The following is a 22,193-nucleotide window of genomic DNA, read 5'->3' as shown; positions in this document are numbered from 1 at the left end:
ATGAGAAATGTTTTAACTTTAAACTAAAAGAATGTTTCCAAATAAAAAGCAGTTTACAAATATTGCTTATGTTCTTTGTGAAGTACCAAAAATCAGCGTACTAATAAAGTAATAAATTTGGCAATTATTGCTTGTTTTTTGTAGACTTAATTTTAACCCACTTTTTTATTTCACGCCACTTGACCCTAGTAGTTTAGCGAAAAAATAGTCAAAAACTTTTACCATATGCATATGCACAAAAGAGGCTTTATTATTTATTTTCTCAAATTTTCTTGTGACTTCACTATCCTTTGGTTGATGGCACAATTTGATATGTGACACAAAATGACATTTGCATGTCATTTTGTCCCGCTACAATATTCATGGAACACACCCACAAGTTTTAAATCTACCAATTTGTTAGCTCTCCAAACATCTGTTAACATCTAGTTTGCAGCGAAGATTTTGGTTGTTAATACAATCAATGAAGTCGAATCAACACGTGATTTCTATCAATAATGAAGCGACTTAAAGCAACTTTGACCTACCTTTCGTAAGTTTTTTGCAAGCGCACGTCGTTGTGCGATGGGAAAGCTGCAACGATAGCATGTGAGAAAATATGGCTGCAATTGATAAAATGTTGTAGTTTTTCCCTGTCGAAAAATAGTTATTTCCATTGTAGAATTTGAAAGCTATTGCATGATCCTAAGTAAAAATTTCACTAATTATGTCAATTTTAGGCAGATGATTCAGATGTCATGCTAAATTCAACTGTTCTCAAAATATCCCGAAAAGTTTGGAAGACGACTTCAATTCGAGTAATCATGTGGCTGGCTATTTCCACCATGATTCTGTTCTGTTCAATAGCTGGCTTGGTAGGTATGATTTGTAATTATGGAGTGTACGTAGTAGGGATGGGCTAGTTACAAGGGCGCCCATATAGGGGGGCAAGGGGGGCTCGAGCCCCCCTTAGAAATTAGAACTTCCTTGCTTTTAGTACTTTGTTTTTTGCAAAAATGTAGAAACATTTCTTCTACAGCCATTAATGAATAATATATTAAAATGTCAAATTTTAATGACTATAATCTGTCCTGAAACAGTTTTCATGGGGAAAATATCCTGCTAAACCATGGGGGAAATATCTGAGCCCCCCCCTTACAATTTTGCGTATGGGCGCCCATGGCTAGTTAATCTGCCATAACCGGCCACTTTGCCGATTATCTTTACTAATAATAAATCTGAAATTCTCTCTGTCCGGATCTCTCTCCGTCTGTCAGGATCTCTGTTACGCGCATAGCGCCTAGACCGTTCGGCCGATTTTCATGAAATTTGTCACAAAGTTAGTTTGTAGCATGGGGGTGTGCACCTCGAAAACTCGATTTTGTTCTTTTTCTATTCCAATCTTAAGAACATTTTCCCGAGAAAAATTATTATAAGATGGACGAGTAAATTACCAAGTTATCATAATGGGGAACCGTAACATGGGCAAGCCAATTGGCGAGAAATTCATTCAGTTGTAAATATACAGGAGAACCAAAAGACCTTTTAATTTTTCTACTACGGGCAAAGCCGTGCGGGTACCGCTAGTTTATAATAATTTTTTAAATATGACCAAATTTCGTCGATTAATCCGCGGACAATATATTTTATGAAGAATACATAAATGTATTTTTATTAAATTTATCTTCAACAAGAAACTATGCCGAATATATTTATTTACGATAATTAAATGTATTTTTCTAAAAACATTACTAGAACATGTAATATGAAAGTGTGCAGAGTAAAAATAAAATAAGTAGTTTAGAAAACGCGAAAATATGAGTAAGAAAATTCCCCCACCCTCTCCAGTTACATATTTGCAATAAGTAAAATGAACTTTAAATCCATATCCATATCAAGTCAAATGAAATTTTTTCGGAAACATTCGGAAAGTGGAGAAAAACAAACTGTCTCTCAGAAATAAACTATTAACCATTTCTAAAGTCGAAATTATGAAAAAAAAATATGATGGAGAAATTGGTAGTATTAAAAGTAATCATTATGATCACTAATTGGATCTGCCGATTATCAATAGCAAAATCGGAAATCACCCAATTTGCTTATCAGCGCATCCCTAGTAAGTAGTCAATCTTCTTTTTTTTTAAATTTAAGTTTGTTTTACTTCAAGAGATCGTAACCCAAATTCGAACATCGCCAAGTAGCAGCTAATCTAAAGGCTATAAAAAGAAAAGTACCTTTCTGTTTTTTAAATAATAAAAGGGCAAAACTTTAGTATGAAGTCATTATTTATTTATCATTTCAATTTTTAACAAGAAGTTCTGTCTAGAACTAAACGAGCCTACTTTCCCATATACCCCTACTACTTTCTAGTACCTGATCAATATTCTCAAAAATAGCTAAAATCGCAAACTGTTTCATAAATACTTTTTAAATATTTTAAGCTGATTTCTAGGAATAAAATATTCCTCACTCATCTTTTTTTTTTTAAAGCGCTTTTTTAAACAAAGCAGCTAATACACTTTTTTCCATTAAAAAAAGTCTTTAACAGCTTTCAAAACGAAAAAATATTAATTAAAATTAATCAGCTTATTAAAATAAATACATCATATCAAAAAAAAATCGTTACTTTTTCCCCTGTTGCCAAAATATTTTTTTTAAATTAATTAATGCAATTACCAAAATAAATAAAAACAATAAAATGTCAACTTAAAGAAATAATCATTGTCAAAAAAAAAAAGAAAAGAAAAAAAATCGTCTGCGTATATCTGTATGTAGAAACATGAATGACTTCGAGTTTATTCGCCGAAAACTGAATACCTAAATTAAAACTTTAGCGTGAAAATAAAAACAAGTCATATCAACAATAATTATTTCACAGTTAAAACCATAGCTGCGGAGTCGGAGTCGGAGTCAATCTCATTTTGGGATAAAAGAGTCGGAGTCGAATATCCAATTGGAGTCAGTTATTTGTCCTCCGTGTATAAATTTTTGCCAGAGCTACGAAATCAGAGTCGAAGTCGGGGAGTCGGAGTTCGATTAATTGTCGGGCACAGGAGCCGGAGTCGGAGTCAAGTTCCCTAAATTCTATGAGTCGGAGTCTGGAGCTTGACGTCAAGAGCTATTTCCGACAAAATTTGAAGTAAATCCGCCTTCAAGTACGGAATCTACATGGACTTTCAGTTTCCCCGTAGGCGCTAATGTTAAGGGATTTGAACTGTTCAAAATTGAACGGAAAATTGTTCAAATCAAAAAGATATTTTATATACAAGTTCTTCATCAAAAGGTTTTTCCAACAAAGTTCGTTTGAAGCAAATTCGCCTCACAGTTCGGAATTGCCTTGAATTTCCCCATAGGCGCTAATGTTAGTTTTTTTGAACTGTTCAAAATTGAACAAAAAATAGTTCAAATCAAAAAGTGAAATGTGGGAATGAGGTGTCCTCGCCGAGATCTTTCGAACAAAAAAAAGTTTGTTCGAATCGGACTATTCATTCAAAAGTTATTAGGGGGGGGGGGGACAGACAGACAGACCGACAGACAGACCGACAGACATTTTCCCCGATCTCAATACCTACTTTCCAATTTTCAATTTTTCGATATTTATTTAATTATTTTATTTATTTTTGACTTTTTTTTGTTTTTCGCGAGATTTTTAAGATGCATTAAGCCTTCTTTCAATGCTTTTTTCTTTTTTTTTGACTTTTACTGGGAAAGTAGGCTAAAAAGTGGTATACTTTTAAACATATCAGAAACAAATATTTTTGCAATGCAAAATCAATGAAATCAATGGTAAAAATTCAAGAAAAACTTTTTTTTAAACTCAAATTCGTTCAAAAAATTATCTCCATGCGTTTTTATCTTGTTTTTAGCCTACTTTCCCAGTAAAAGTCAGAAAAAGAAGAAAAAAAGCATGAAAGAAGGCTTAATGCATCTTAAAAATGTCGCGAAAAACAAAACAAAATCAAAAATAAATAAAATAATTAAATAAATATCGAAAAATTAAAAATTGGAAAGTAGGGTATTGAGATGGGGAAAAATGTCTGTCGGTCTGTCCCCCCCTAATAACTTTTGAATGAATAGTCCGATTCGAACAAACTTTTTTTTGTTCGAAAGATCTCGGCAAAGACACCTCATTTCCATATTTCACTTTTTGATTTGAACAATTTTTTGTTCAATTTTGAACAGTTCAAAAAAACTTAACATTAGCGCCTACGGGGAAACTGAAATCAATGTAGATTCCGTACTTGAAGGCGGATTTATTTCAAACAAATTTTGTTGGAAATAGCTCTTGACGCCAAACTTCAGACTCCGACTCCGAGAATTTAGGGGCACCTGACTCCGACTCCTGTGCCCGACAATTAATCGGACTCCGACTCTGACTTCGTAGCTTTGGCAAAAATTTATACACGGAGGACAAATGACTAACTCCGATTCTTAGATATTCGACTCCGACTCCTTTACCTCAAATGAGATTGACTCCGACTCCGACTCCGCAGCTATGGTTTTGACTGTGAAATAATTATTGTTGATCTGACTTGTTTTTATTAGCCTACTTTCCCAGTAAAAGTTAGAAAAAGAAGAAAAAAGCATGAAAGAAGGCTTAATGCATCTTAAAAATATCGAAAAAAACAAAAAAAAGTCAAAAATAAATAAAATAATTAAATAAATATTGAAAAATTAAAAATTGGAAAGTAGGGTATTGAGATGGGGAAAAATGTCTGTCGGTCTGTCTGTCTGTCTGTCTGTCCCCCCCCCCCCCCTAATAACTTTTGAATGAATAGTCCGATTCGAACAAACTTTTTTTTTGTTCGAAAGATCTCGGCGAGGACACCTCATTCCCATATTTCACTTTTTGAGTTGAACTATTTTTTGTTCAATTTTGAACAGTTCAAAAAAACTTAACATTAGCGCCTATGGGGAAATTCAAGGCAATTCCGAACTGTGAGGCGAATTTGCTTCAAACAAACTTTGTAGGAAAAAGCTTTTGATGAAAAACTTGTATATAAAATATCTTTTTTATTTGAACAATTTTCCGTTCAATTTTGAACAGTTCAAATCCCTTAACATTAGCGCCTACGGGGAAACTGAAAGTCAATGTAGATTCCGTACTTGAAGGCGGATTTTTTTTCAAACAAATTTTGTTGGAAATAGCTCTTGACGCCAAACTCCAGATTTCGACTCATGAAATTTAGGGAACCTGACTCCGTTTCCGACTCCTATGCCCGACAATTAATCGGACTCCGACTCCCCGACTTGACTCTGGCTTCGTAGCTTTTGGCAAAAATTTATACACGGAGGACAAATGACTGACTCCGATTCTTAGATATTCGACTCCGACTCCTTTACCCAAAATGAGATTGACTCCGACTCCGACTCCACAGCTATGGTTTTGACTGTGAAATAATTATTGTTGATCTGACTTGTTTTTATTTTTACGCTAAAAACAAGTCAGTTAACCAAACAAGTCAGTTAACAGTAATACCTAAATTAAAACAACTAGTTTTAATTTAGGTATTCAGTTTTCGGCGAATAAACTCGGAGTCATTTATGTTTCTACCATAGACTAATAATAAGAGTAGACCGAGCCATGGCAACCCTTTTGCTGCTCATAAACCAAACCATGTGACTGGTGGATATCCTAGCAACAGCGGGCGTTGATCGTAGCAGACGATCAACGCCTGCGAGAAATGAAATAAATAGAATTGATGGAACACGGAAAGATGATCTTTTATGGAATCCGATTTGTAAATTTGTTATTCTAAGTTGTAAATATTTTGTTAATATAGTGAGCTTTTCATTTAGATCGTATTGTGCATTTTCTTTAGTCGATTTCAATAACTCTATAAGCAATTAAAGATGCAAGCGCCCAAAAAGAATCAGCAAACGGTAAGATTTTTACCTAAAATTTCAATTTAAGATACCGATTAGTACATTTTTGCGTTAACGCAAAACGTTTACGCTATTACGTTCACGCCAACGTTGACGCAGCAGTTCCAAATGAAATAAAAGTTACTGAAAACTGTGATCAAAAACTAATGCCAAAATAATGCATAACTAAAAGAAAAACAGTTAAATCTCTGCACCTGGAAAAAAAATTATAATGAAAATACATTACGTCTTAAAATACATGTCGAGTGCCAAACTATAGATAATGTTGTCATCTAGCAACCATGCCGCCAAAGTTTTTGCCAAGCCTTCCACCAGTCACATGATGTATCCATGAACCAAGTTTTTCATCAGCAAATCTGGGAAAGCTCGGTCTACTCTTATTATTCGGAACTCCAGCGCTCGAATACGCTACCTTGCGGTGATTTACAAAACTGCCGATGAAACTAAAACATTGCCACGTTGCGTTCCACGTGTGTCTGTTGACGTAAACACAGGCAGTTTGTTCTGAGTATTTATTAACGCAATCGACGAGTCTTAGTTTACTTTCAGCTACAGAAATTAATTCGTCCCTTAGTAGTATTCTCGAGCTTCTCAAAATAATGTTAGTTTTCCTTATTTCCTTCTAAAATATGAGTTGATTGAAAATAGTGAAAGCGAAAACTAGATTAACAAACTTGGATAACGTTATACAAGGTAAAAAATATTATTGTTTTGTATGAATTTGTAAGAATATGAGTTTTTTTAATCTTAAATTAATTTAACTAACCATCTTTTACAGCAGCATTTAGTTGGAATAGACGGTATGCAAAATATTTTCTTGAATATATTATCGTAGAACAAAATGAAAAATTTTTCACCGAGAAAGAATTTACTTTATTCCTTTTATTCTCAGCTGAAAGGTTTCACCAAATTTGTTTAGGGTTATAGTTTTAGTATTGTGCGAGCAAAGTAGCCTTGGCGAGATTTCGCGTCTTTTGTTAAACCATTTTTAATTTTTATCATGAGTGGAATAAAATGGTAGTAAGATTACAGAATTCGATAAGTAAAAAGAAATAATGGTCAATCAACTGAAAAGAAAACTACCACCATATATCCGTAAGAATTCTGTAGATGATTTGCATAACTTGACATAATTAAATCGTAACTCAGAAATAAGAAAAATCGAAACAGAAAAATTTTAAATTAACCGATTCGGGAATTCGAGAGAAATAACTCAGCAACAAATACAAAACAATAAGCGCTAGCCAAGCAAGGCAAAGAAGTATCATCTTCTTTCGATAATAATTTGTAATGTCATATTGAATTTTCTAGCATTAATTGTTGTTCTTGTCAGGCCACAATTATTATTTAGTTTTATCAAGAATTGATAAATATCGAATTCAACATCGTGGAAATAGCTGCTTAGAACTACGAACTACGTAGTTTGCATTAATCTTTGACGTTTAGTAATGCTTCTTGAATTCTCATTTCTTTCTACGTGGGCCAGAATATCCACAAGACTTTGAAAATTAATTTAAAAAGAATAAAGCGAAAAATATCATACATACGAACAAAAATCACAACACTTTTAGCATTTTCTTCGTTACCATACATGCGTTTGTTTTAGTTTTTAAGTCGGCCATTAGACAGTGACTGCAGTGTCCCCTATAGTTCGTTGGAGTTGCGAATTAGTCTATGGTTTCTACATAAAGATATGCGCAGACGATTTTTTTTTTTTTTTTGACAATGAAAATTATTTCTTTAAGTTGAAATTTTATTGTTTTTATTTATTTTGGTAAGTGCATTAATTCATTTAAAAAATTGTTTTTGGCAACAGGGGAAAAAGAAACGATTTTTTTTTTTTTTTTTTTTGATATGATGTATTTATTTTAATGAGCTTATTAATTTTAAATATTATTTTTTCGTTTTGAAAGCTGTTAAAGATTTTTTTAATGTAAAAAAAATGTATTAGCTGCTTTGTTTAAAAGTTGCTACTGTTTTTTTTTTTTTTTTTTGAAGCATTTAATTTTTTTAGATGAGTGAGGAATATATTTTATTCCTAGAAATCAGCTTGAAGTATTTTACAAATACGTTTGAAAAAATTTGCGATTTTAGCTATTTTTGAGAATATTGATCAGGTACTAGAAAGTAGTATGGGTATACGGGAAAGTAGGCTCGTCTAGTTCTAGACAGAACTTCTTGCTATTTTTACGCTAAAGTTTTAATATAGGTAATCAGTTTTCGGCGAATAAACTCGAAGTCATTTATGTTTCTACATAAAGATATGCGCAAAGGATTTTTTTTTTTTTTGACAAAATTATTTCTTTAAGTTGACATTTTATTTTTTTATTTATTTTGGTAAGTGCATTAATTCATTTAAAAAATTGTTTTTGGCAACAGGGGAAAAAGAAACGATTTTTTTTGATATGATGTATTTATTTTAATGAGCTTATTAATTTTAATTATTGTTTTTTCGTTTTGAAAGCTGTTAAAGATTTTTTTAATGGAAAAAAGTGTATTAGCTGCTTTGTTTAAAAGTTGCTGCTATTATTTTGTTCATTTGTTCTTTTTTTTTATTATTTATTTTTTTTACGCATCTAATTTTTTTAGATGAATGAGGAATATTTTATTCCTAGAAATAAAAGTATTTTGAAATTATGTTTGAAAACATTTGCGATTTTAGCTATTTTTGAGAATATTGATCAGGTACTAGAAAGTAGTATGGGTATACGGGAAAGTAGGCTCGTCTAGTTCTAGACAGAACTTCTTGTTATTATCAGGGGAAAAAAAAAAAAAAAAACCATAAAATCGGTATAACATATACTGATGAATTCACAATCGCTTATTGTTTCTGACCAAAAGTGTGACCATTTGTACTAAACGAAAGACAGTTTCTTGAATCACTTCCACGATTTTGTATCCTGTGTTTGAATAATTTTTTGCTGATTTACAATTTTTATCTACTATTGGAAATTTTAAACCGAAAGCTCTAACCATTGGAAACAATTCTTAAAAAGTGTAAAGTAGATAAGTAGATAAAACTTGGCCTTTAGTTTGATCAGCATTTTTTACTTATTCATTACCTTTTTTTGTGGAAGCATTGTTTATCGAGCTTGGATAGCGGTTTCTTCCAAGCTCTCGCAAATTAGCGTATGAATATCCTTTGTTACATGGAATATTCCATGTTGTTCTTTTTTCACCTTTTGTCGGTCGATTTTTTTTTATTTTTTAAATTGATATTTTTACTAGTGGCACCCGCACTGCTTTGCCCGTAGTAGAACATTAAAAGGTCATTTGGTTCGCCTGTATATTTACAAATAATGGATGATGAATTTATCGCAAATTTGCGATGGCTATTTTCTCGCCCATGTTACGGTTCCACGTTATGATAATTTGGTAATTTAATCGTCCACGTTATGATAATTTGCTCGGTAAAATGTTCTTAAAATTAGAATATAAAAAGAACAAAATCGAATTTCCAAAAAGTCGCTTCGAGGTGCACACCCTACAAAATGCTACAAAGTAATTTTGTGTCCAATTTCATGAAAATCGGCCGAACGGTCTTTAGCGTTGTGAGCGTCACACAGATCCAGATGAGACAGACTTTGAGCTTTATTATTAGTAAAGATTGCACTTTTCGAGAACTTTATTCGATCGAAAAAGAAAACTATTAGCACCTTTTATTTTAGTACGCTATGTGTTAATCGATTTCTGTTTTCTTATGATTGCCTTTTTGACAATTTTTCCAACATATCGCTCGCCGGTGTCAATAGCGACCTATTTCAAAAAAAAAAAAAAAAAAAAAAAAAAGAAAAAAAGAAAAGAAAAAAAAAAGAAAAAAAAAACACTGGTAAATTAAGGATTTACGAAAAATTATTTACTAATTAACAATAAATTCTCAAATACAACAACATGCGTAAAAGATTTTTAACGTTATGTTTACTACGATTTGGTTTTTACATTCTAAACTAAACTAAAGTGCTTCCTGACCCGTGCGAAGTATTTGCGCTTGATTGAAGGAACTCAAAAATCCGGCTTTTAAAGTAACTGTTTGAGCATTGGCGAAAGTGTAACATGTTTATTTTTCGTATTTTTCGCTGATAGCAGAGAAAAAAATTTGTAAAATGATGTCTTTTCAAAGTTTGGTATATGGCACATCTACGAAAAAAAACCCTTTGAGAAATAATAATTTACAGTGGAAAATAAAGGGTTTTTTTCTGATTTCAATAGTAAAACAAAACTGTGGTTTATAATGATGCTCCCAATGAGCTCAGATTAGGTATCAATGGAAATTTTGATCAGAAGTTAGCCGTTCGCCGAGGAAAATTTGCCATTCAAACACTGCATTTTCTGGTCTGTGGGAGGATCGATCCCTTGATCTTTGCGTTATTAGCAGGACGCTCTTCTGAGAAAATGGCCCTCCGTCTCGGAGTGCCGTACACAACACAGTGCGTAATAAATCAACAAAATAAATAAGAAACCTATGTCTATGCTTTGTTAAAATATTCAAAGAAGGTTATACTGCGTTTTACCGTGTGAAAATTAATAACTTGTTTCCTGGTTTTGAAAACAACAGAAATGTAGCTCAGAATCCTGCAATGAATTTTGCATTGGAATTTGGATCAGAATTGAAAGAAATGAGCACGGCAGTGAAATAAGTCGTCAGACATTTTTCGGGCCACAGGGTTTCGAACTCACGCCTATCCCATCATTAGCACGACGCTATAACCAACTGAGCCAATGAGTCTCCGTTTCGCGACGCTATGCATTGAGTTGAGTAGTAAAAAACAGGTTAAATAGTTTTTTTTCGATAAAATAACCAAAATGTTGCCTCGTTATTTTTTGACGAAAGTGGTGGGGAAAAAAATCTTAAAAATGATGCCTTAGCTTTGAAGTTGAATAAAGTATTGAGCAAGTTATGGAGCAAAAATCCACCTTTGAATAGTTAAAAGTTAGATTATTTTGTTCTAATTTTAAAGTTTAATGACGCGTCACTGTTGGGGTTATATTTTTTATACTATTCCACCCACCGAAAAACTAATTTTGGTCCTGTACTGTGGAAAGAAAGAGTATTAAATTCAGTTTAAAAATAAACTTTTCCTAAGGCATTGGGTAACACAGTGCAACATTTCATGAAAAAAGCTTTCCATTTATTTTAGAACGAATGCTTAGACGTTGGTCTCTTTGATATGCTCAAGGGTGGAAATGCATCAGCCACTGATAACACAACTTCGTTGAACTACGCAGACAGCTGTGGTTATCCATGGGTAAGTTTTAAGATCGGTACTCAAATTATTTGTCATTAATTTCATAGAGAATCTGATCAAAGAAATGATTTTTATTGTAAAATAAAAAAAATATATTTGTTATATTCGCTGTTTAAAATTTTCTATCCAAAAATTAATGTTAAACAGTTCCTGAAAATGATCTATTCTAATTATTTAAAGCTTTCAAACATTTGTTGAAAGCATCAAAAAAGATTTGAATGATTTTGCATGTATAAATGTCATTTTTCAAAAGTTAATAAGAATGTTGCAAAAAAATTTAATTAATAAACATAGACCATGTGTTCAAAGATAATTAAATTTCTGCACTTCTTCAATTCAAATTTAAACCTTGTTTTTCTTTCTTTTCTTCTTCTTCTTTTTTTAAGCAAAAATTAGATAGCACTTTGCTTCTAAATTTGTCGAAATATAGGTTTTTGAAAAATTCTAAAGACAGTTTCTACGCAAAAGTAGAATTCAAAAGGCGGCTAACTATCAGTGTGTGGAAAGAAGAGATAGTTTTATTTATAGGCTAATTTACTATTTTGTTATGTTTCAAGACTTTCCCCCCTCATTTAGATAGACTCGTCCTAAATGAACGTTTGCTGATTCCACAGCAACCGTCGGTAGACTGTACTAGGAAGTTGATTTAACCTCCTTCAAAATGTTATCCAGGAATATATTTAGACAATTCTGGAAGTGGACTTTCAGGACTTTCAGCTGTGATGTCGTGGTCTTCTTCCTCTCCACGTCAGAATTAGAGTCAAATCATTTTTCTTTATGTTGAGTTTCAGTTTTCTGGAATTGACAGAAGTAACATAGTGCCAAAGCTGTGAGAAATGTGGATGTGGACATACAGAAACAATTTTGCAAAAAACTTCGCGAATCATTATTATTTCTTATTGCCAGTTTCTAATCAATTCGATGTTCTGAATAAAAATCCGTTTAAATTGAATTCATCAGCTGGATGACAATGTATTAAGGCAAGTTTACACATTTTGGTCGAAAATCGTAATGAAGACTAAAACTGCAGGCCATTACGCTCAGCACACACACTATAGTTGAGGCAATCCTAACCTGTCAGCGTTGAAATGCTGTCTTTAGGATCTGCGTAGCCTTTACAATGCTGCCAGGTTAGGTTTGCGCCAATTATCGACTCATGTCGATAGTATCAGGGGCGCCCCGATGGAAGGTCACTGTGATCTCCCAAAATTATCGTCATTCGGCAAAATTTGCAGTTCTATTCGGCAAAATTATCACCATTCGGCAAAATTTGGAGTTCTATTCGGCAAAATTTGGAGCTCCATTCGGCCAAATTTGGAGTTCTATTCGGCAAATTGAGAATTTTCGCTAGTCCAAAATTCCAAAATATAAGTTCGGGGTGGCCCAGAATAGTATTTTCCAATGTTTTGTACAAGACCTTTTATTTTCAGTTTTATACTTTATGTGCAGCGTTAGCCATGACAACAACTACCGTTTTCTTGAGGATCCATTACCTGATGAAGCTGGCGTTGAACAGCAGCGCATTGGGAATCTTCTGGTACATCATGGATATTCGTGGAGAGGAAGTGTTTCGCCAGCAAAGAGCGAAATTCTCCGATTGGTAGGTTTATTCTATACTGCGTTTTTTATTTGAATGTAATTTTTATCTCACCGCTGGAATTCCACTTTCATTCTTGTTACTGTCGAAGTTTTAATCCTGTAACTTTGTAAAAAAAACTCTACTGCGTTCATGGGAAAAATAGACTAGGTGTGAACAAAGTATTGCGCCATTTGGCGACCTCTCCCATGTTTGACTTGGACAAGGGCAAATTGGTGCCAAGCAGACAGTGAATGCTAATATTATTGGTGTACTTTTTTTTTATTCCATAAAATATCCTCAAAAGCGACCCCATAATGGAAAACATATTGGCAACCTGTTTGTTTACTTTCGATCCAACTTTTCCGGGCCCAGATATAGTTGGTTATAAGTGAAATTTAGAGAGTCAACTTTTTTAAGACTGCTAAATGACTACCTACTGTGTTGAAGGAAACTATTGTGAATTACGACAAAAATGTTTACTCAAATTACGGACTAAATTTCTATTTCACTCACCTACCCACCATAAGTGAATACTGACGATCGTTGGGAAGAACCTAACACAAAAGCATTGTAATGCTGCATTGAGCTCTATTTCTAAGAGCAAGAAAGGACTTGGCGTTTCTTTTTTTGCCAACGCGAGTATGGCAAAACGATTTTATCACATTTAAATCATACTATTGCAAATTGGTTCATGTTTTACTTCATGTTTGATATACCACATAAATTTCGAACTACTCTTTTATTGGAAATCGGTTCATGTTTTTTGAGTTACCACTTGAGTTTCGGACTACTGAGGCGGCAATGTAAATCGTACTATTGGAAATTGATTCAAGTTTGAGATACCACATAAATTTCGGACCACTCTTCAAATTTGCGATACCACATGAATTTCCAAGCGGTCAATATCATTCATGAATTCATGAGACGGCAATGTAAATCATATTATTTTAAATTGGTTCATGTTTGAGATACCGCATGAATTTTGGCCCACTCAATCAAGTTTTGTTCTGTATAAAACGTTCTGCCATACATTTTTCAATTCCTTAATCTGCTCAATTCAGGATTGCAAAAGAAGCAGTATTTTCCTACTAGACAAAATGTTTTATTTTGTGAAGCGTTTTGCCATACTCTCTCGAAATTCAGATCGCGAGCTTAATTGCTGAATGTAAAGGGGAGTTCTCTCTCCTCTCACAGAATCATAGCTCAATGTAATTAATTAATGCTGTGATTAGAATCTGCTTAGCTTTCATAATACTTCCAAGTTAGGTTTGCACCAATTGTAGTTTTTTCTGCACGTTAATAGATACGTAGGGCCGTGTAAATATTCGAAATATCCGTTTCGGCTGTTTCAGTTATTTATTACGCGTTTTCTAGAGACCTTTGTATATACGTACGTACATAGGTGTTTTCCAGAACTCAAAAATGGTATAAAAGGCTGAAACTTCGTATTTATGAAGTACGTATTGTTATACACTTCCCTTTTTCGTTGCACTAGGTTGTTCGAAAAAGGCTCTTTATTTGTTTTTTGTACAAATCAATATTTATTTCAATGCAGTAACATTTTAAATTGGCAAACCATTTGGTGATATAGGGGAGGGTGGCCCAAAGCGGGTAGGCCTTCGTATGCCTCCCCATGGTGTGTTAGAGGCAATGAATACGTATGTCGTGTTTTCCCGAACACCCCTGAGTTATTATCAGTCCCAGCGAAACAGCAGTGAAGCGGAATGGCGCACCAGACTTTAAAATTAAAAAAAAAAAAAAAGATACATTAAAAAAAAAAGAAGAAGAAGAAGAATTTTTGTAACTTGTGATTAGTCGAAGACCAGCTTATTTTTTTTTATTGCCAATAATATTAACTTATTCTGACACTATCCACCTATAAACTAGATGGTCATCCCATTTTTTAAAAATTATTAATTTAAGGTTATAGTTATTGAAATAAAAAACGTGCCTTTGGGCAAAGTGGGTATAGGATTTAATCATATATTTATTTAAAATTTCTTGACTCGTGTGCTGACTTAGATTTTCTCTTTCATAGGATAAGTATAACTTTAAAAAGTTGTTTTTTAGGATGGCAATTAACTAGTCTATTTATTAACTCAGTTATTTCTTTATGTTTTATAAATAAATGTACTGACTTTAAATTGGATAAGTACAACTGTTTTATATTTTTTTTTATATAATGGCAGGTAGCTAGTCAACTCTTTTAATCATTCATAACTTCATATTTGATTGGAAAATGTAGCAGACCACAATTAGTTAAGCTTACCCGCTTTGGGCTCAATGGTAGGGCAAAGTGGGTTTTTCACATGTTTGTTAAGTTTGATAATAAATAAATATTGAGTTTGAAACAATGCAAAAATAACTTTTTATTTTGAAGTTCAAGAACCCTGCTAGGAAATAAAACCGAAATTGTTGCGATAAAAATCTAAAAATTATAATTTTCCAGCCTTCTTCGAAAACCTACCTGCTTTGGGCCACCCCCCCCCCCCTATCACAACAGATTTTCAAAAAATAATTATTTATGAATTATTTAAAATGTTTATGAGTGCAATTGACAATGATACAGATCTGATACTGTCTAGTACAGTGGTGCTCAAACTACGGCCCGCGAAGCTGATCCACGTGACCCGTTGTTATGTTCAATGTAACGAATTGAAAACTACACTCTGGAAACTTCAAAACAAGCGGTCGTCTACATTCGGTGTTAAGAATGCCTGCTGCAAATTTGAAGCCAAACAGTCAGAAACGGATGTTCAAAAGACAGAGTGAAAATTTCGTATTGCTTAAATAAACATGCAGTAGGGACAACAACAATTCTTAGTTAGTAATTTTAATTCCTATTCCGTTTGTTCCCATGTTATCTGGGACTCGGGGACTGAAGAAAAATAAATAAATAAATAAAAATAAAAAAGAAATTAAATTAATTTGAATTGTGATATTTTGAATTCAAATTATGTATTTCGAAATCACGAGTTGTGACAGGGCCCTACTCATTGGAGTTACTGTTTCTAGAAACGGCTCCTGTCCCCCCAAGTTTGCTCTTCCTCCTGGACGGTTACATGTGTATAGTTGTGTGTGCGTAGGCACGCGTGCATGCATGTGTAGGCTTGTGTGTGTCTGTAGACCTGTGGGTATGCACGTAGGCGTGTGTGTATGTGAGTGTGTATGTGTGTGAACATGTGTGTGTACAGGACATGGACGTCTCCTACCAGGAAAAGCAGACTCCGACGCGCCTGCAGGGGCCGGTGGGCGGTGGTACTGCAGAGGCCCCTGGTCCAAGCTGAAAAAGGAACCACAACGTCAAGGACGGTCAAGTGAGAACAATAAGCAATCGTGATTGCTCAACAAATTGGCATGTGTTTTGGCCCGCGAGATTGATCTTAGTATGGGATGCGGCCCTTGGTTAGAAAAGGGTTGGGCAACATTGGTCTAGTACATGTAAGGCTGCTGGGATTATAAGATAGTTCAACAATATTAATTAAAGAATTAAAAAAAATCAATTTTCATGTTAATTGCATTATTAACTACAGTAAATTATTGTTGTTTCTTTAAAGGGAGGAATTTGGATTCCCGGTGGATCAAAGTCATTGTTTTTATCTCGCTTTCGTGGTTTGCATTCTCCACATCGTCGACAGGCAAGTAAGTAATATTTCAAAAGTTCTGGTTTTAGGGTGCATTTAAAATATTAATGTCTTGTAGAATGTTTTAGCATACTTGGGACTTAAATTAACTTGAGAGTGCTGAAAGGGGTTGTTGTGCTTTAGCTAAGAGAATTAACTAGTTAGAAACTCCAAATTACGCAGAATGGTGAACATTTTGCCGAATAGAACTCCAAATTGTGCCGAATCGTCAGATAAAATGTAGCGAATATGGAAATTTTTGGAAGGTAACAGGGTCCTCCCATTAGGGCGCCTCTGGACACTGGTTGATTACTTTATATCTTCTTTGGTTTCAGTTACACTTTTTACTTTTCCAGTCAGTGGCAAAAATTTTCTAAGTTAAACTCTAAGCTACGTTTTTTTTTTTTTTTTTGAATGACAAGAGAAAACATAACTGTTTTGAGCTTCAAAATGAAAAGATTTTTGTGCATTGTCTTTTAGAGTTAAAAAGAAAACTTTGATCAGATACTAAATTCTATAAGTCTTGTGTTATTGTTTGAGTCAGAACTTTTAAGGCAAGAAAAGTGCGCATGGTTAGAGAAGCAAATTTGACATGGTAGTCCATAAATTCAAACAAAGCATCACAAAGCACGGTCATGATTTGTTTAGTGAATATGCAGTAGAATAACAGAATAAATCACTACATTGTTCTTTGTTTTTATTTTATAAGTTTATATTCTGTTTGAAAAACATGGAACCAAAAGCCTTTCTTTCTTCTTTCATATTTATTTATTCTTTTGAATTTTATGAGCAACTTTTTTTCTAGTGCTCATACAATGTAGTACTTTCCTTCTTTTTGGTAGTACCAGTTTGTTACTTAAATAAAGGGAAATTATAGGTTTTATATCGTCTGCTGAGTACAACAACTGAGTTTCTTTTGTCCAGGTTTTACGTTCTGATGAAATATTAAAGTAGCCCATTTTTTAATTACGTTAATTTTTGAATTTAACTGTTGAGTAATACTGCATGAAGAACTATTTTTTCAATTATTCATCTTTATTTTAATGAAAAAAAAAGTTGCACTGAGTTAAGGTATGATTCAAACAAGATCAAAGAAATTTGAGTCGATAATTTTCTTCACTGGTGTATTATCACTGCCTTTTTAAAATTAAGCATTAAAAACAAACTCGCGCATGAATTTTGTAGGACATTTTATTTTCAATGATCTTCTTAAAACATATTGAAGGAAGGAGAACAAATTACCAGCCCGAAAAAGCTCATTAGGATTTAATTGAGCAGCGATTATCGTTCTGTGACGTCACTTGCTGCAGAAAAGCCGTCAAACGATTTTATGCCTTCCTTTTGCTCATAAATCATCTACATCTCATTACAAATTGCCTCTATTTGCCAAGTCTTATGATTTATTACTCGTTCTCAACTTGAGAACATTTTCAAGGACGAATTACTTAAGAATGTCTTAAGTTGAAACTAGAGCACAGGTCATGTTGCCATTGGAAGGCTCTAAGCTATCTTGATCTTGAAAATAATAAATCTTAAAGTTATTCCATGTTTTAACATATCTTACAGGGTCAGGATCGTCATTTCGAATTTTCCTAGGGGATGTCAAAGGGCATATACGCAATGCAAGTTATACCAAAAAACAACCGAAACCACGTTCACTTATATGTAAATAGTAAATACATTAATTTTTCAAAGTCTGGAGAGGGGTACAATTGCCCTCTCATGACCCCCCATTTGACGGGCCTGGCTGGCGTAAATGTTCAAGAAAAGTCAAGTTAAAGCTTTCTCCAAAATTGTCAAGTTCGACACCGAAGCTACAAACTTGGAAATTAAATTACTTGATTCAATCAAAAAAAAAAGAAAAAAGAAAAAAAAAACAATGAACAAAGGTTTGATTAAAAAAAATGAAGAAGACCAAAAGTACAACTAAAAAAGTGTTGTTGATTAAGACCTTAATACTTTGGAATAGATTTTTCCGCTTTTGATGAAATGTTTGCAAAAACTCAACTTGAAATTTTCTCAAAAGGGCACTAATTTGTACAATAAATTTGCGCCAAACAGACAGCTATCTCCCATGAATACGAAAATCCTGCCCCCAGAGAACTAGTGTTTGATCATGTTTTTCATCTTAAGTAATATAATTAAATCTCAACTAAACTTGCAATGAATACAGGAAATGTAACGATGTAATTTTTAGATGGATGGCAAAGTAATACGAACACCTATGAAATAAGAGATTAGCTTTATTACTTTGCGTTTGCAGAACCCTTTGATTTAATTACAGATTGTTTGTTACGTGGGATGAATTCAAAGAAATCATGAACATCATTTAATGGAACATGAAGCCATTCTTTCTCTTCCATAGTGAGCAGCGTCTAATTCCAAAATCGTAGATGGGGGAGGAAATCAAGCCTGGAGTTTTTATTCTAAATACCTCCAAAAATGTTGAAAATGTTCAAGCTAGGAGACTGGAGTGGACCAAGCAAGATGCCCCACTTCCTCCTTATCTCTTCAAACCATTTTTGGACAACTTTAGCAATTCTCTTGGAAATAAAATAGGGACTTGAGCACTTGTATCCCTCTTTTGCAGAAAAACACGCGGCTCATTACCACGTTAACCAATCGCATCCCATACCATAAGGCAGTGATTCTCAACCTGTGGTCCGCCAGCAATTTACATGTAGTCCACGAACAGCTTGTGAAAATTAATCTATGCACTTTTCGGAAGTTGTAGTAAAATTTATTAAAAAGAAGTCTTGGATTCATCTCATTCCACCTAATATAATTGCTGTAAAAATATAATTTCTATCGTATGTGGTTCGTTTAGAATTCGGAAGGGTACCAAGTGAACCTCAGTTGTGAAAAAAATTGAGAACCACTGCCATAAGCCATCGGTTGCCAACCTTTGGTTCGCGAACCCCTGTCGGTTCGCGAGAAGTATAAATGGGGTACACGAAAATTGTATTTTAGTGGTGAAATTTCAACACGCTTGTTTCATATGATATCCTAAGTTCAAATATTTAGAGTCGAATGCTCTCACGAAGCTGGGCCTGGGTTTGAAACCCAGCAAGGGCTCACCAGTGGCTCAAAGAAAGATAGACTAGAAATAAACAAATAAATCTGCCATTTGGTGACTTCTACGACTGGTTTGGTTCGGACAAGAACAAATTGGTGCCGAAGAGACGGCGTGAACGCGATTTATTATTATTATTATTTTTTATTCCAGAGAAAAATTCCCAAAAGTAGCCCTGAGACAAACCTTCTGGATATATGTTTACTTTCAGTCTATCTTTTCCGTGAACAGAGTTTAGTTCTATTTCAATGATACATTGTTCCGCTACCTGGTTGCGATGATTCTGAAACTTCATTGTTTTCGTTGAGCCGTATTGTGTGGATCTTGAATTGGTGCAGTCATTTACGGAAAACTTGGAGGGTTATCGTTGCGCAACTTCATAATTTTCTGTATATTCGAGTTGATAAAACTAGAAACACGAACCAGGGCAGCCACTCTGCTGGCAAAACTAAAGCAAAATGTTTCTTTGGGAGACGACATAAGTAAAGACAACCATTTTGAATCACAGCGCGTGGTTCTCTTTTCTGACAAGATATCGCCTTTTGGTGATTTTTAACTGCGAGCAATTATTAGCGGAACGAAAGTTGTTACAAAATACTCATTAGGCGAAGGCAGTGTCATAAAACTTTGTTCTATTAACCCTAGCGACTTGCTCACTTGTGAAGTCGGCAGCGAAAATGAAAACAGTGACTGAACTTTTTTTAGGATTTTTTAAGAGAGAAAATACGTCAAAATGAAGAAAAAAAGAAACTCACCTCAAGTTTTCGACCATGTTCTTTCAAAAAAAAAAAAAAAAAAGAATGAGAAATGGGATACAACCCAATTCTACACTTGTTTAAGTGCAGTATTTAAATTATTAACTTTGTTGACAATTAACTTAACAATCAAAATGATTCGGTGTTGTTTTTGGCACCGACTAAAAAGCTTGTCCCACGAAACGAAACTGACTGGGTAGGCTTCCGATACACTTCGAGAATCACTTTCAACGATTCAAAAAAATGTTTTAGTTAATGAGTAGTACAGGAGAACTTTCAAAAGTAGTTGAAACTGAAATATGTTGTTGTTTTACAGGTGGAATACGTATGTAGACTCGATTTTCTGATGAAAGTTCAACTAAAAGCAGAACAGGAAGAAGCTAGTTCGATAGAAGTCCTCAACCGAATGCTGCTTTACAATATTCTGCCTCCTCATGTGGCAAAATTTTACCTCAGCAAACAGCTGGATGACGATTCAGAAAAAGTGGAGGTAATAACTTAAAACAGCGGTTTTTTCAAACTGTTCCAAATGGTATCCTTTGAAGAGTTGGATTTTTCTTACGGCTTTCGCCGTCATTTATTGTTTGTATAATGTAGAAATAGATCAATAAGAATCACGCGTGCACATTCGTATAATTTTGTGGAAAAAATCGAAACGTATACAGGGTGTTTCTGAACTCTTGGACAAATCTTTAAAGGGTGATAGAAGATATCATGACAAACAATATAATGGCAAAAATAAGGATCCTAAACGTCTTCCGAAGGAGATAGGAGCCATCAAAGTTTAGAGTCCAAAATTTCAAATAACCATAAAAAACGGAAAAAATGGTCGATTCGTTTGCGGTTTTCGTTAAAGTTATTCTTTTTATCTGTATTTTCTTGAAAATAAATTTTGAAGTTGTAGTTTAAAAACTACCGATAGAGGGCACTTCAGACTTTGTAGTAACGAACAACTATTTTTTTACCGCTATTTTTGAATCTCATTAGATTTTTTCTAATGCTTGAACTTAAACTTAAATTTTCGGCTCAAAATTAGAATCATTAGGCATGATTAAGTTGCGCAAACTAAACTGTGTTCAGAAGTTCAAGTACACTCTGTCACACACACACACACACAAAAAAAAAAAAAAAAAAACATATCCAGAACGAAAGGAGCGATCTTTATTAAACTTAAAATGAATGTGGCCTATGACAAGATAAGTAAATGATTAAAAATTCAGAACAAAAGATTGTTTCATTAAGAAGTTATGACACAATAAAGGTTACAAAACCGTAAGTTGTATAGCTTCCTCTAGCAGCTATACAAGACAAAACACGGCATTGTATTGAGTGAAAAAGGTTACATATGACCCCTTGGACTAAATCGGGATTCATCGTTGAAGATAACATGCCTCCTGTCTGTCACAACCCAGCTAATTAAATGCAGCGAAAATCCAATCGACGAAAATCCAATTCATCTTAATGGAACATCGGTTCGAGATAGCAGCGTCTTTCAATCTACTCAGGATTGTTTTTCCTAATACTATCAGGTTCTTCAAAGGTGTTAAACAGCATGGAACTAATGTTAGCGACCTTGTTGATACGGTAGTGGCCATTCTTATGATGTGCGATCTTCGCGCTCATTTCTGTTTCTAGAATGCCTGAACCGACCGCAATGGAGTGGTTCCTTTATCTTTACCTACACTAAGCTGCTACCACATCGCTCCAGCCGAGGTGGCAGCAGATACGCGCGTAAAACCAACCTGCTTCTCTGAGACCTATTGTACGTCTCTTTAAAAAGTAGAACAATTGTTCGTATACCTCTAAAAGGTCGTCCTAGTCACAATAGCGTTCTTACAACTCGACAGTTTCGTGTGAAGTGCCTTTTGACACAAGCTTTCACACTTTCAATTGTACCTATCTGCACATCTTGCATGCACTTAGCGCGCTTACAATTTCGTCACTGGCGACGAAATTTAAATCATCTCTTACCAAATTTCATTTCTGCCGAGTTTGTTAGTTGCAACTCAATTTATTCTTGATGAATACTTTTTTTTTGTGACAATTTTTTTT

At 34.0% G+C, this 22,193-nt stretch overlaps 1 protein-coding gene across 1 annotated transcript in view; it reads left to right on the top strand.

The window, feature by feature from the left end:
* LOC129224960 (adenylate cyclase type 2-like) overlaps positions 1 to 22,193 on the top strand; it is a 103,149-nt gene that overhangs the window by 55,197 nt on the left and 25,759 nt on the right. Inside the window, exons 16-21 of the mRNA XM_054859506.1 lie at positions 720 to 854; positions 11,004 to 11,111; positions 12,542 to 12,711; positions 16,248 to 16,332; positions 20,458 to 20,631; positions 21,951 to 21,953. Coding sequence (XP_054715481.1) covers positions 720 to 854; positions 11,004 to 11,111; positions 12,542 to 12,711; positions 16,248 to 16,332; positions 20,458 to 20,631; positions 21,951 to 21,953 — 675 coding nt within the window. The remainder of the gene's footprint in view (positions 1 to 719; positions 855 to 11,003; positions 11,112 to 12,541; positions 12,712 to 16,247; positions 16,333 to 20,457; positions 20,632 to 21,950; positions 21,954 to 22,193) is intronic.

This window comes from Uloborus diversus, chromosome 6, assembly GCF_026930045.1.
Source record: "Uloborus diversus isolate 005 chromosome 6, Udiv.v.3.1, whole genome shotgun sequence".
Lineage (NCBI taxonomy): Eukaryota > Metazoa > Arthropoda > Arachnida > Araneae > Uloboridae > Uloborus > Uloborus diversus.
This window is presented reverse-complemented; position numbering and strand designations above follow the sequence as displayed.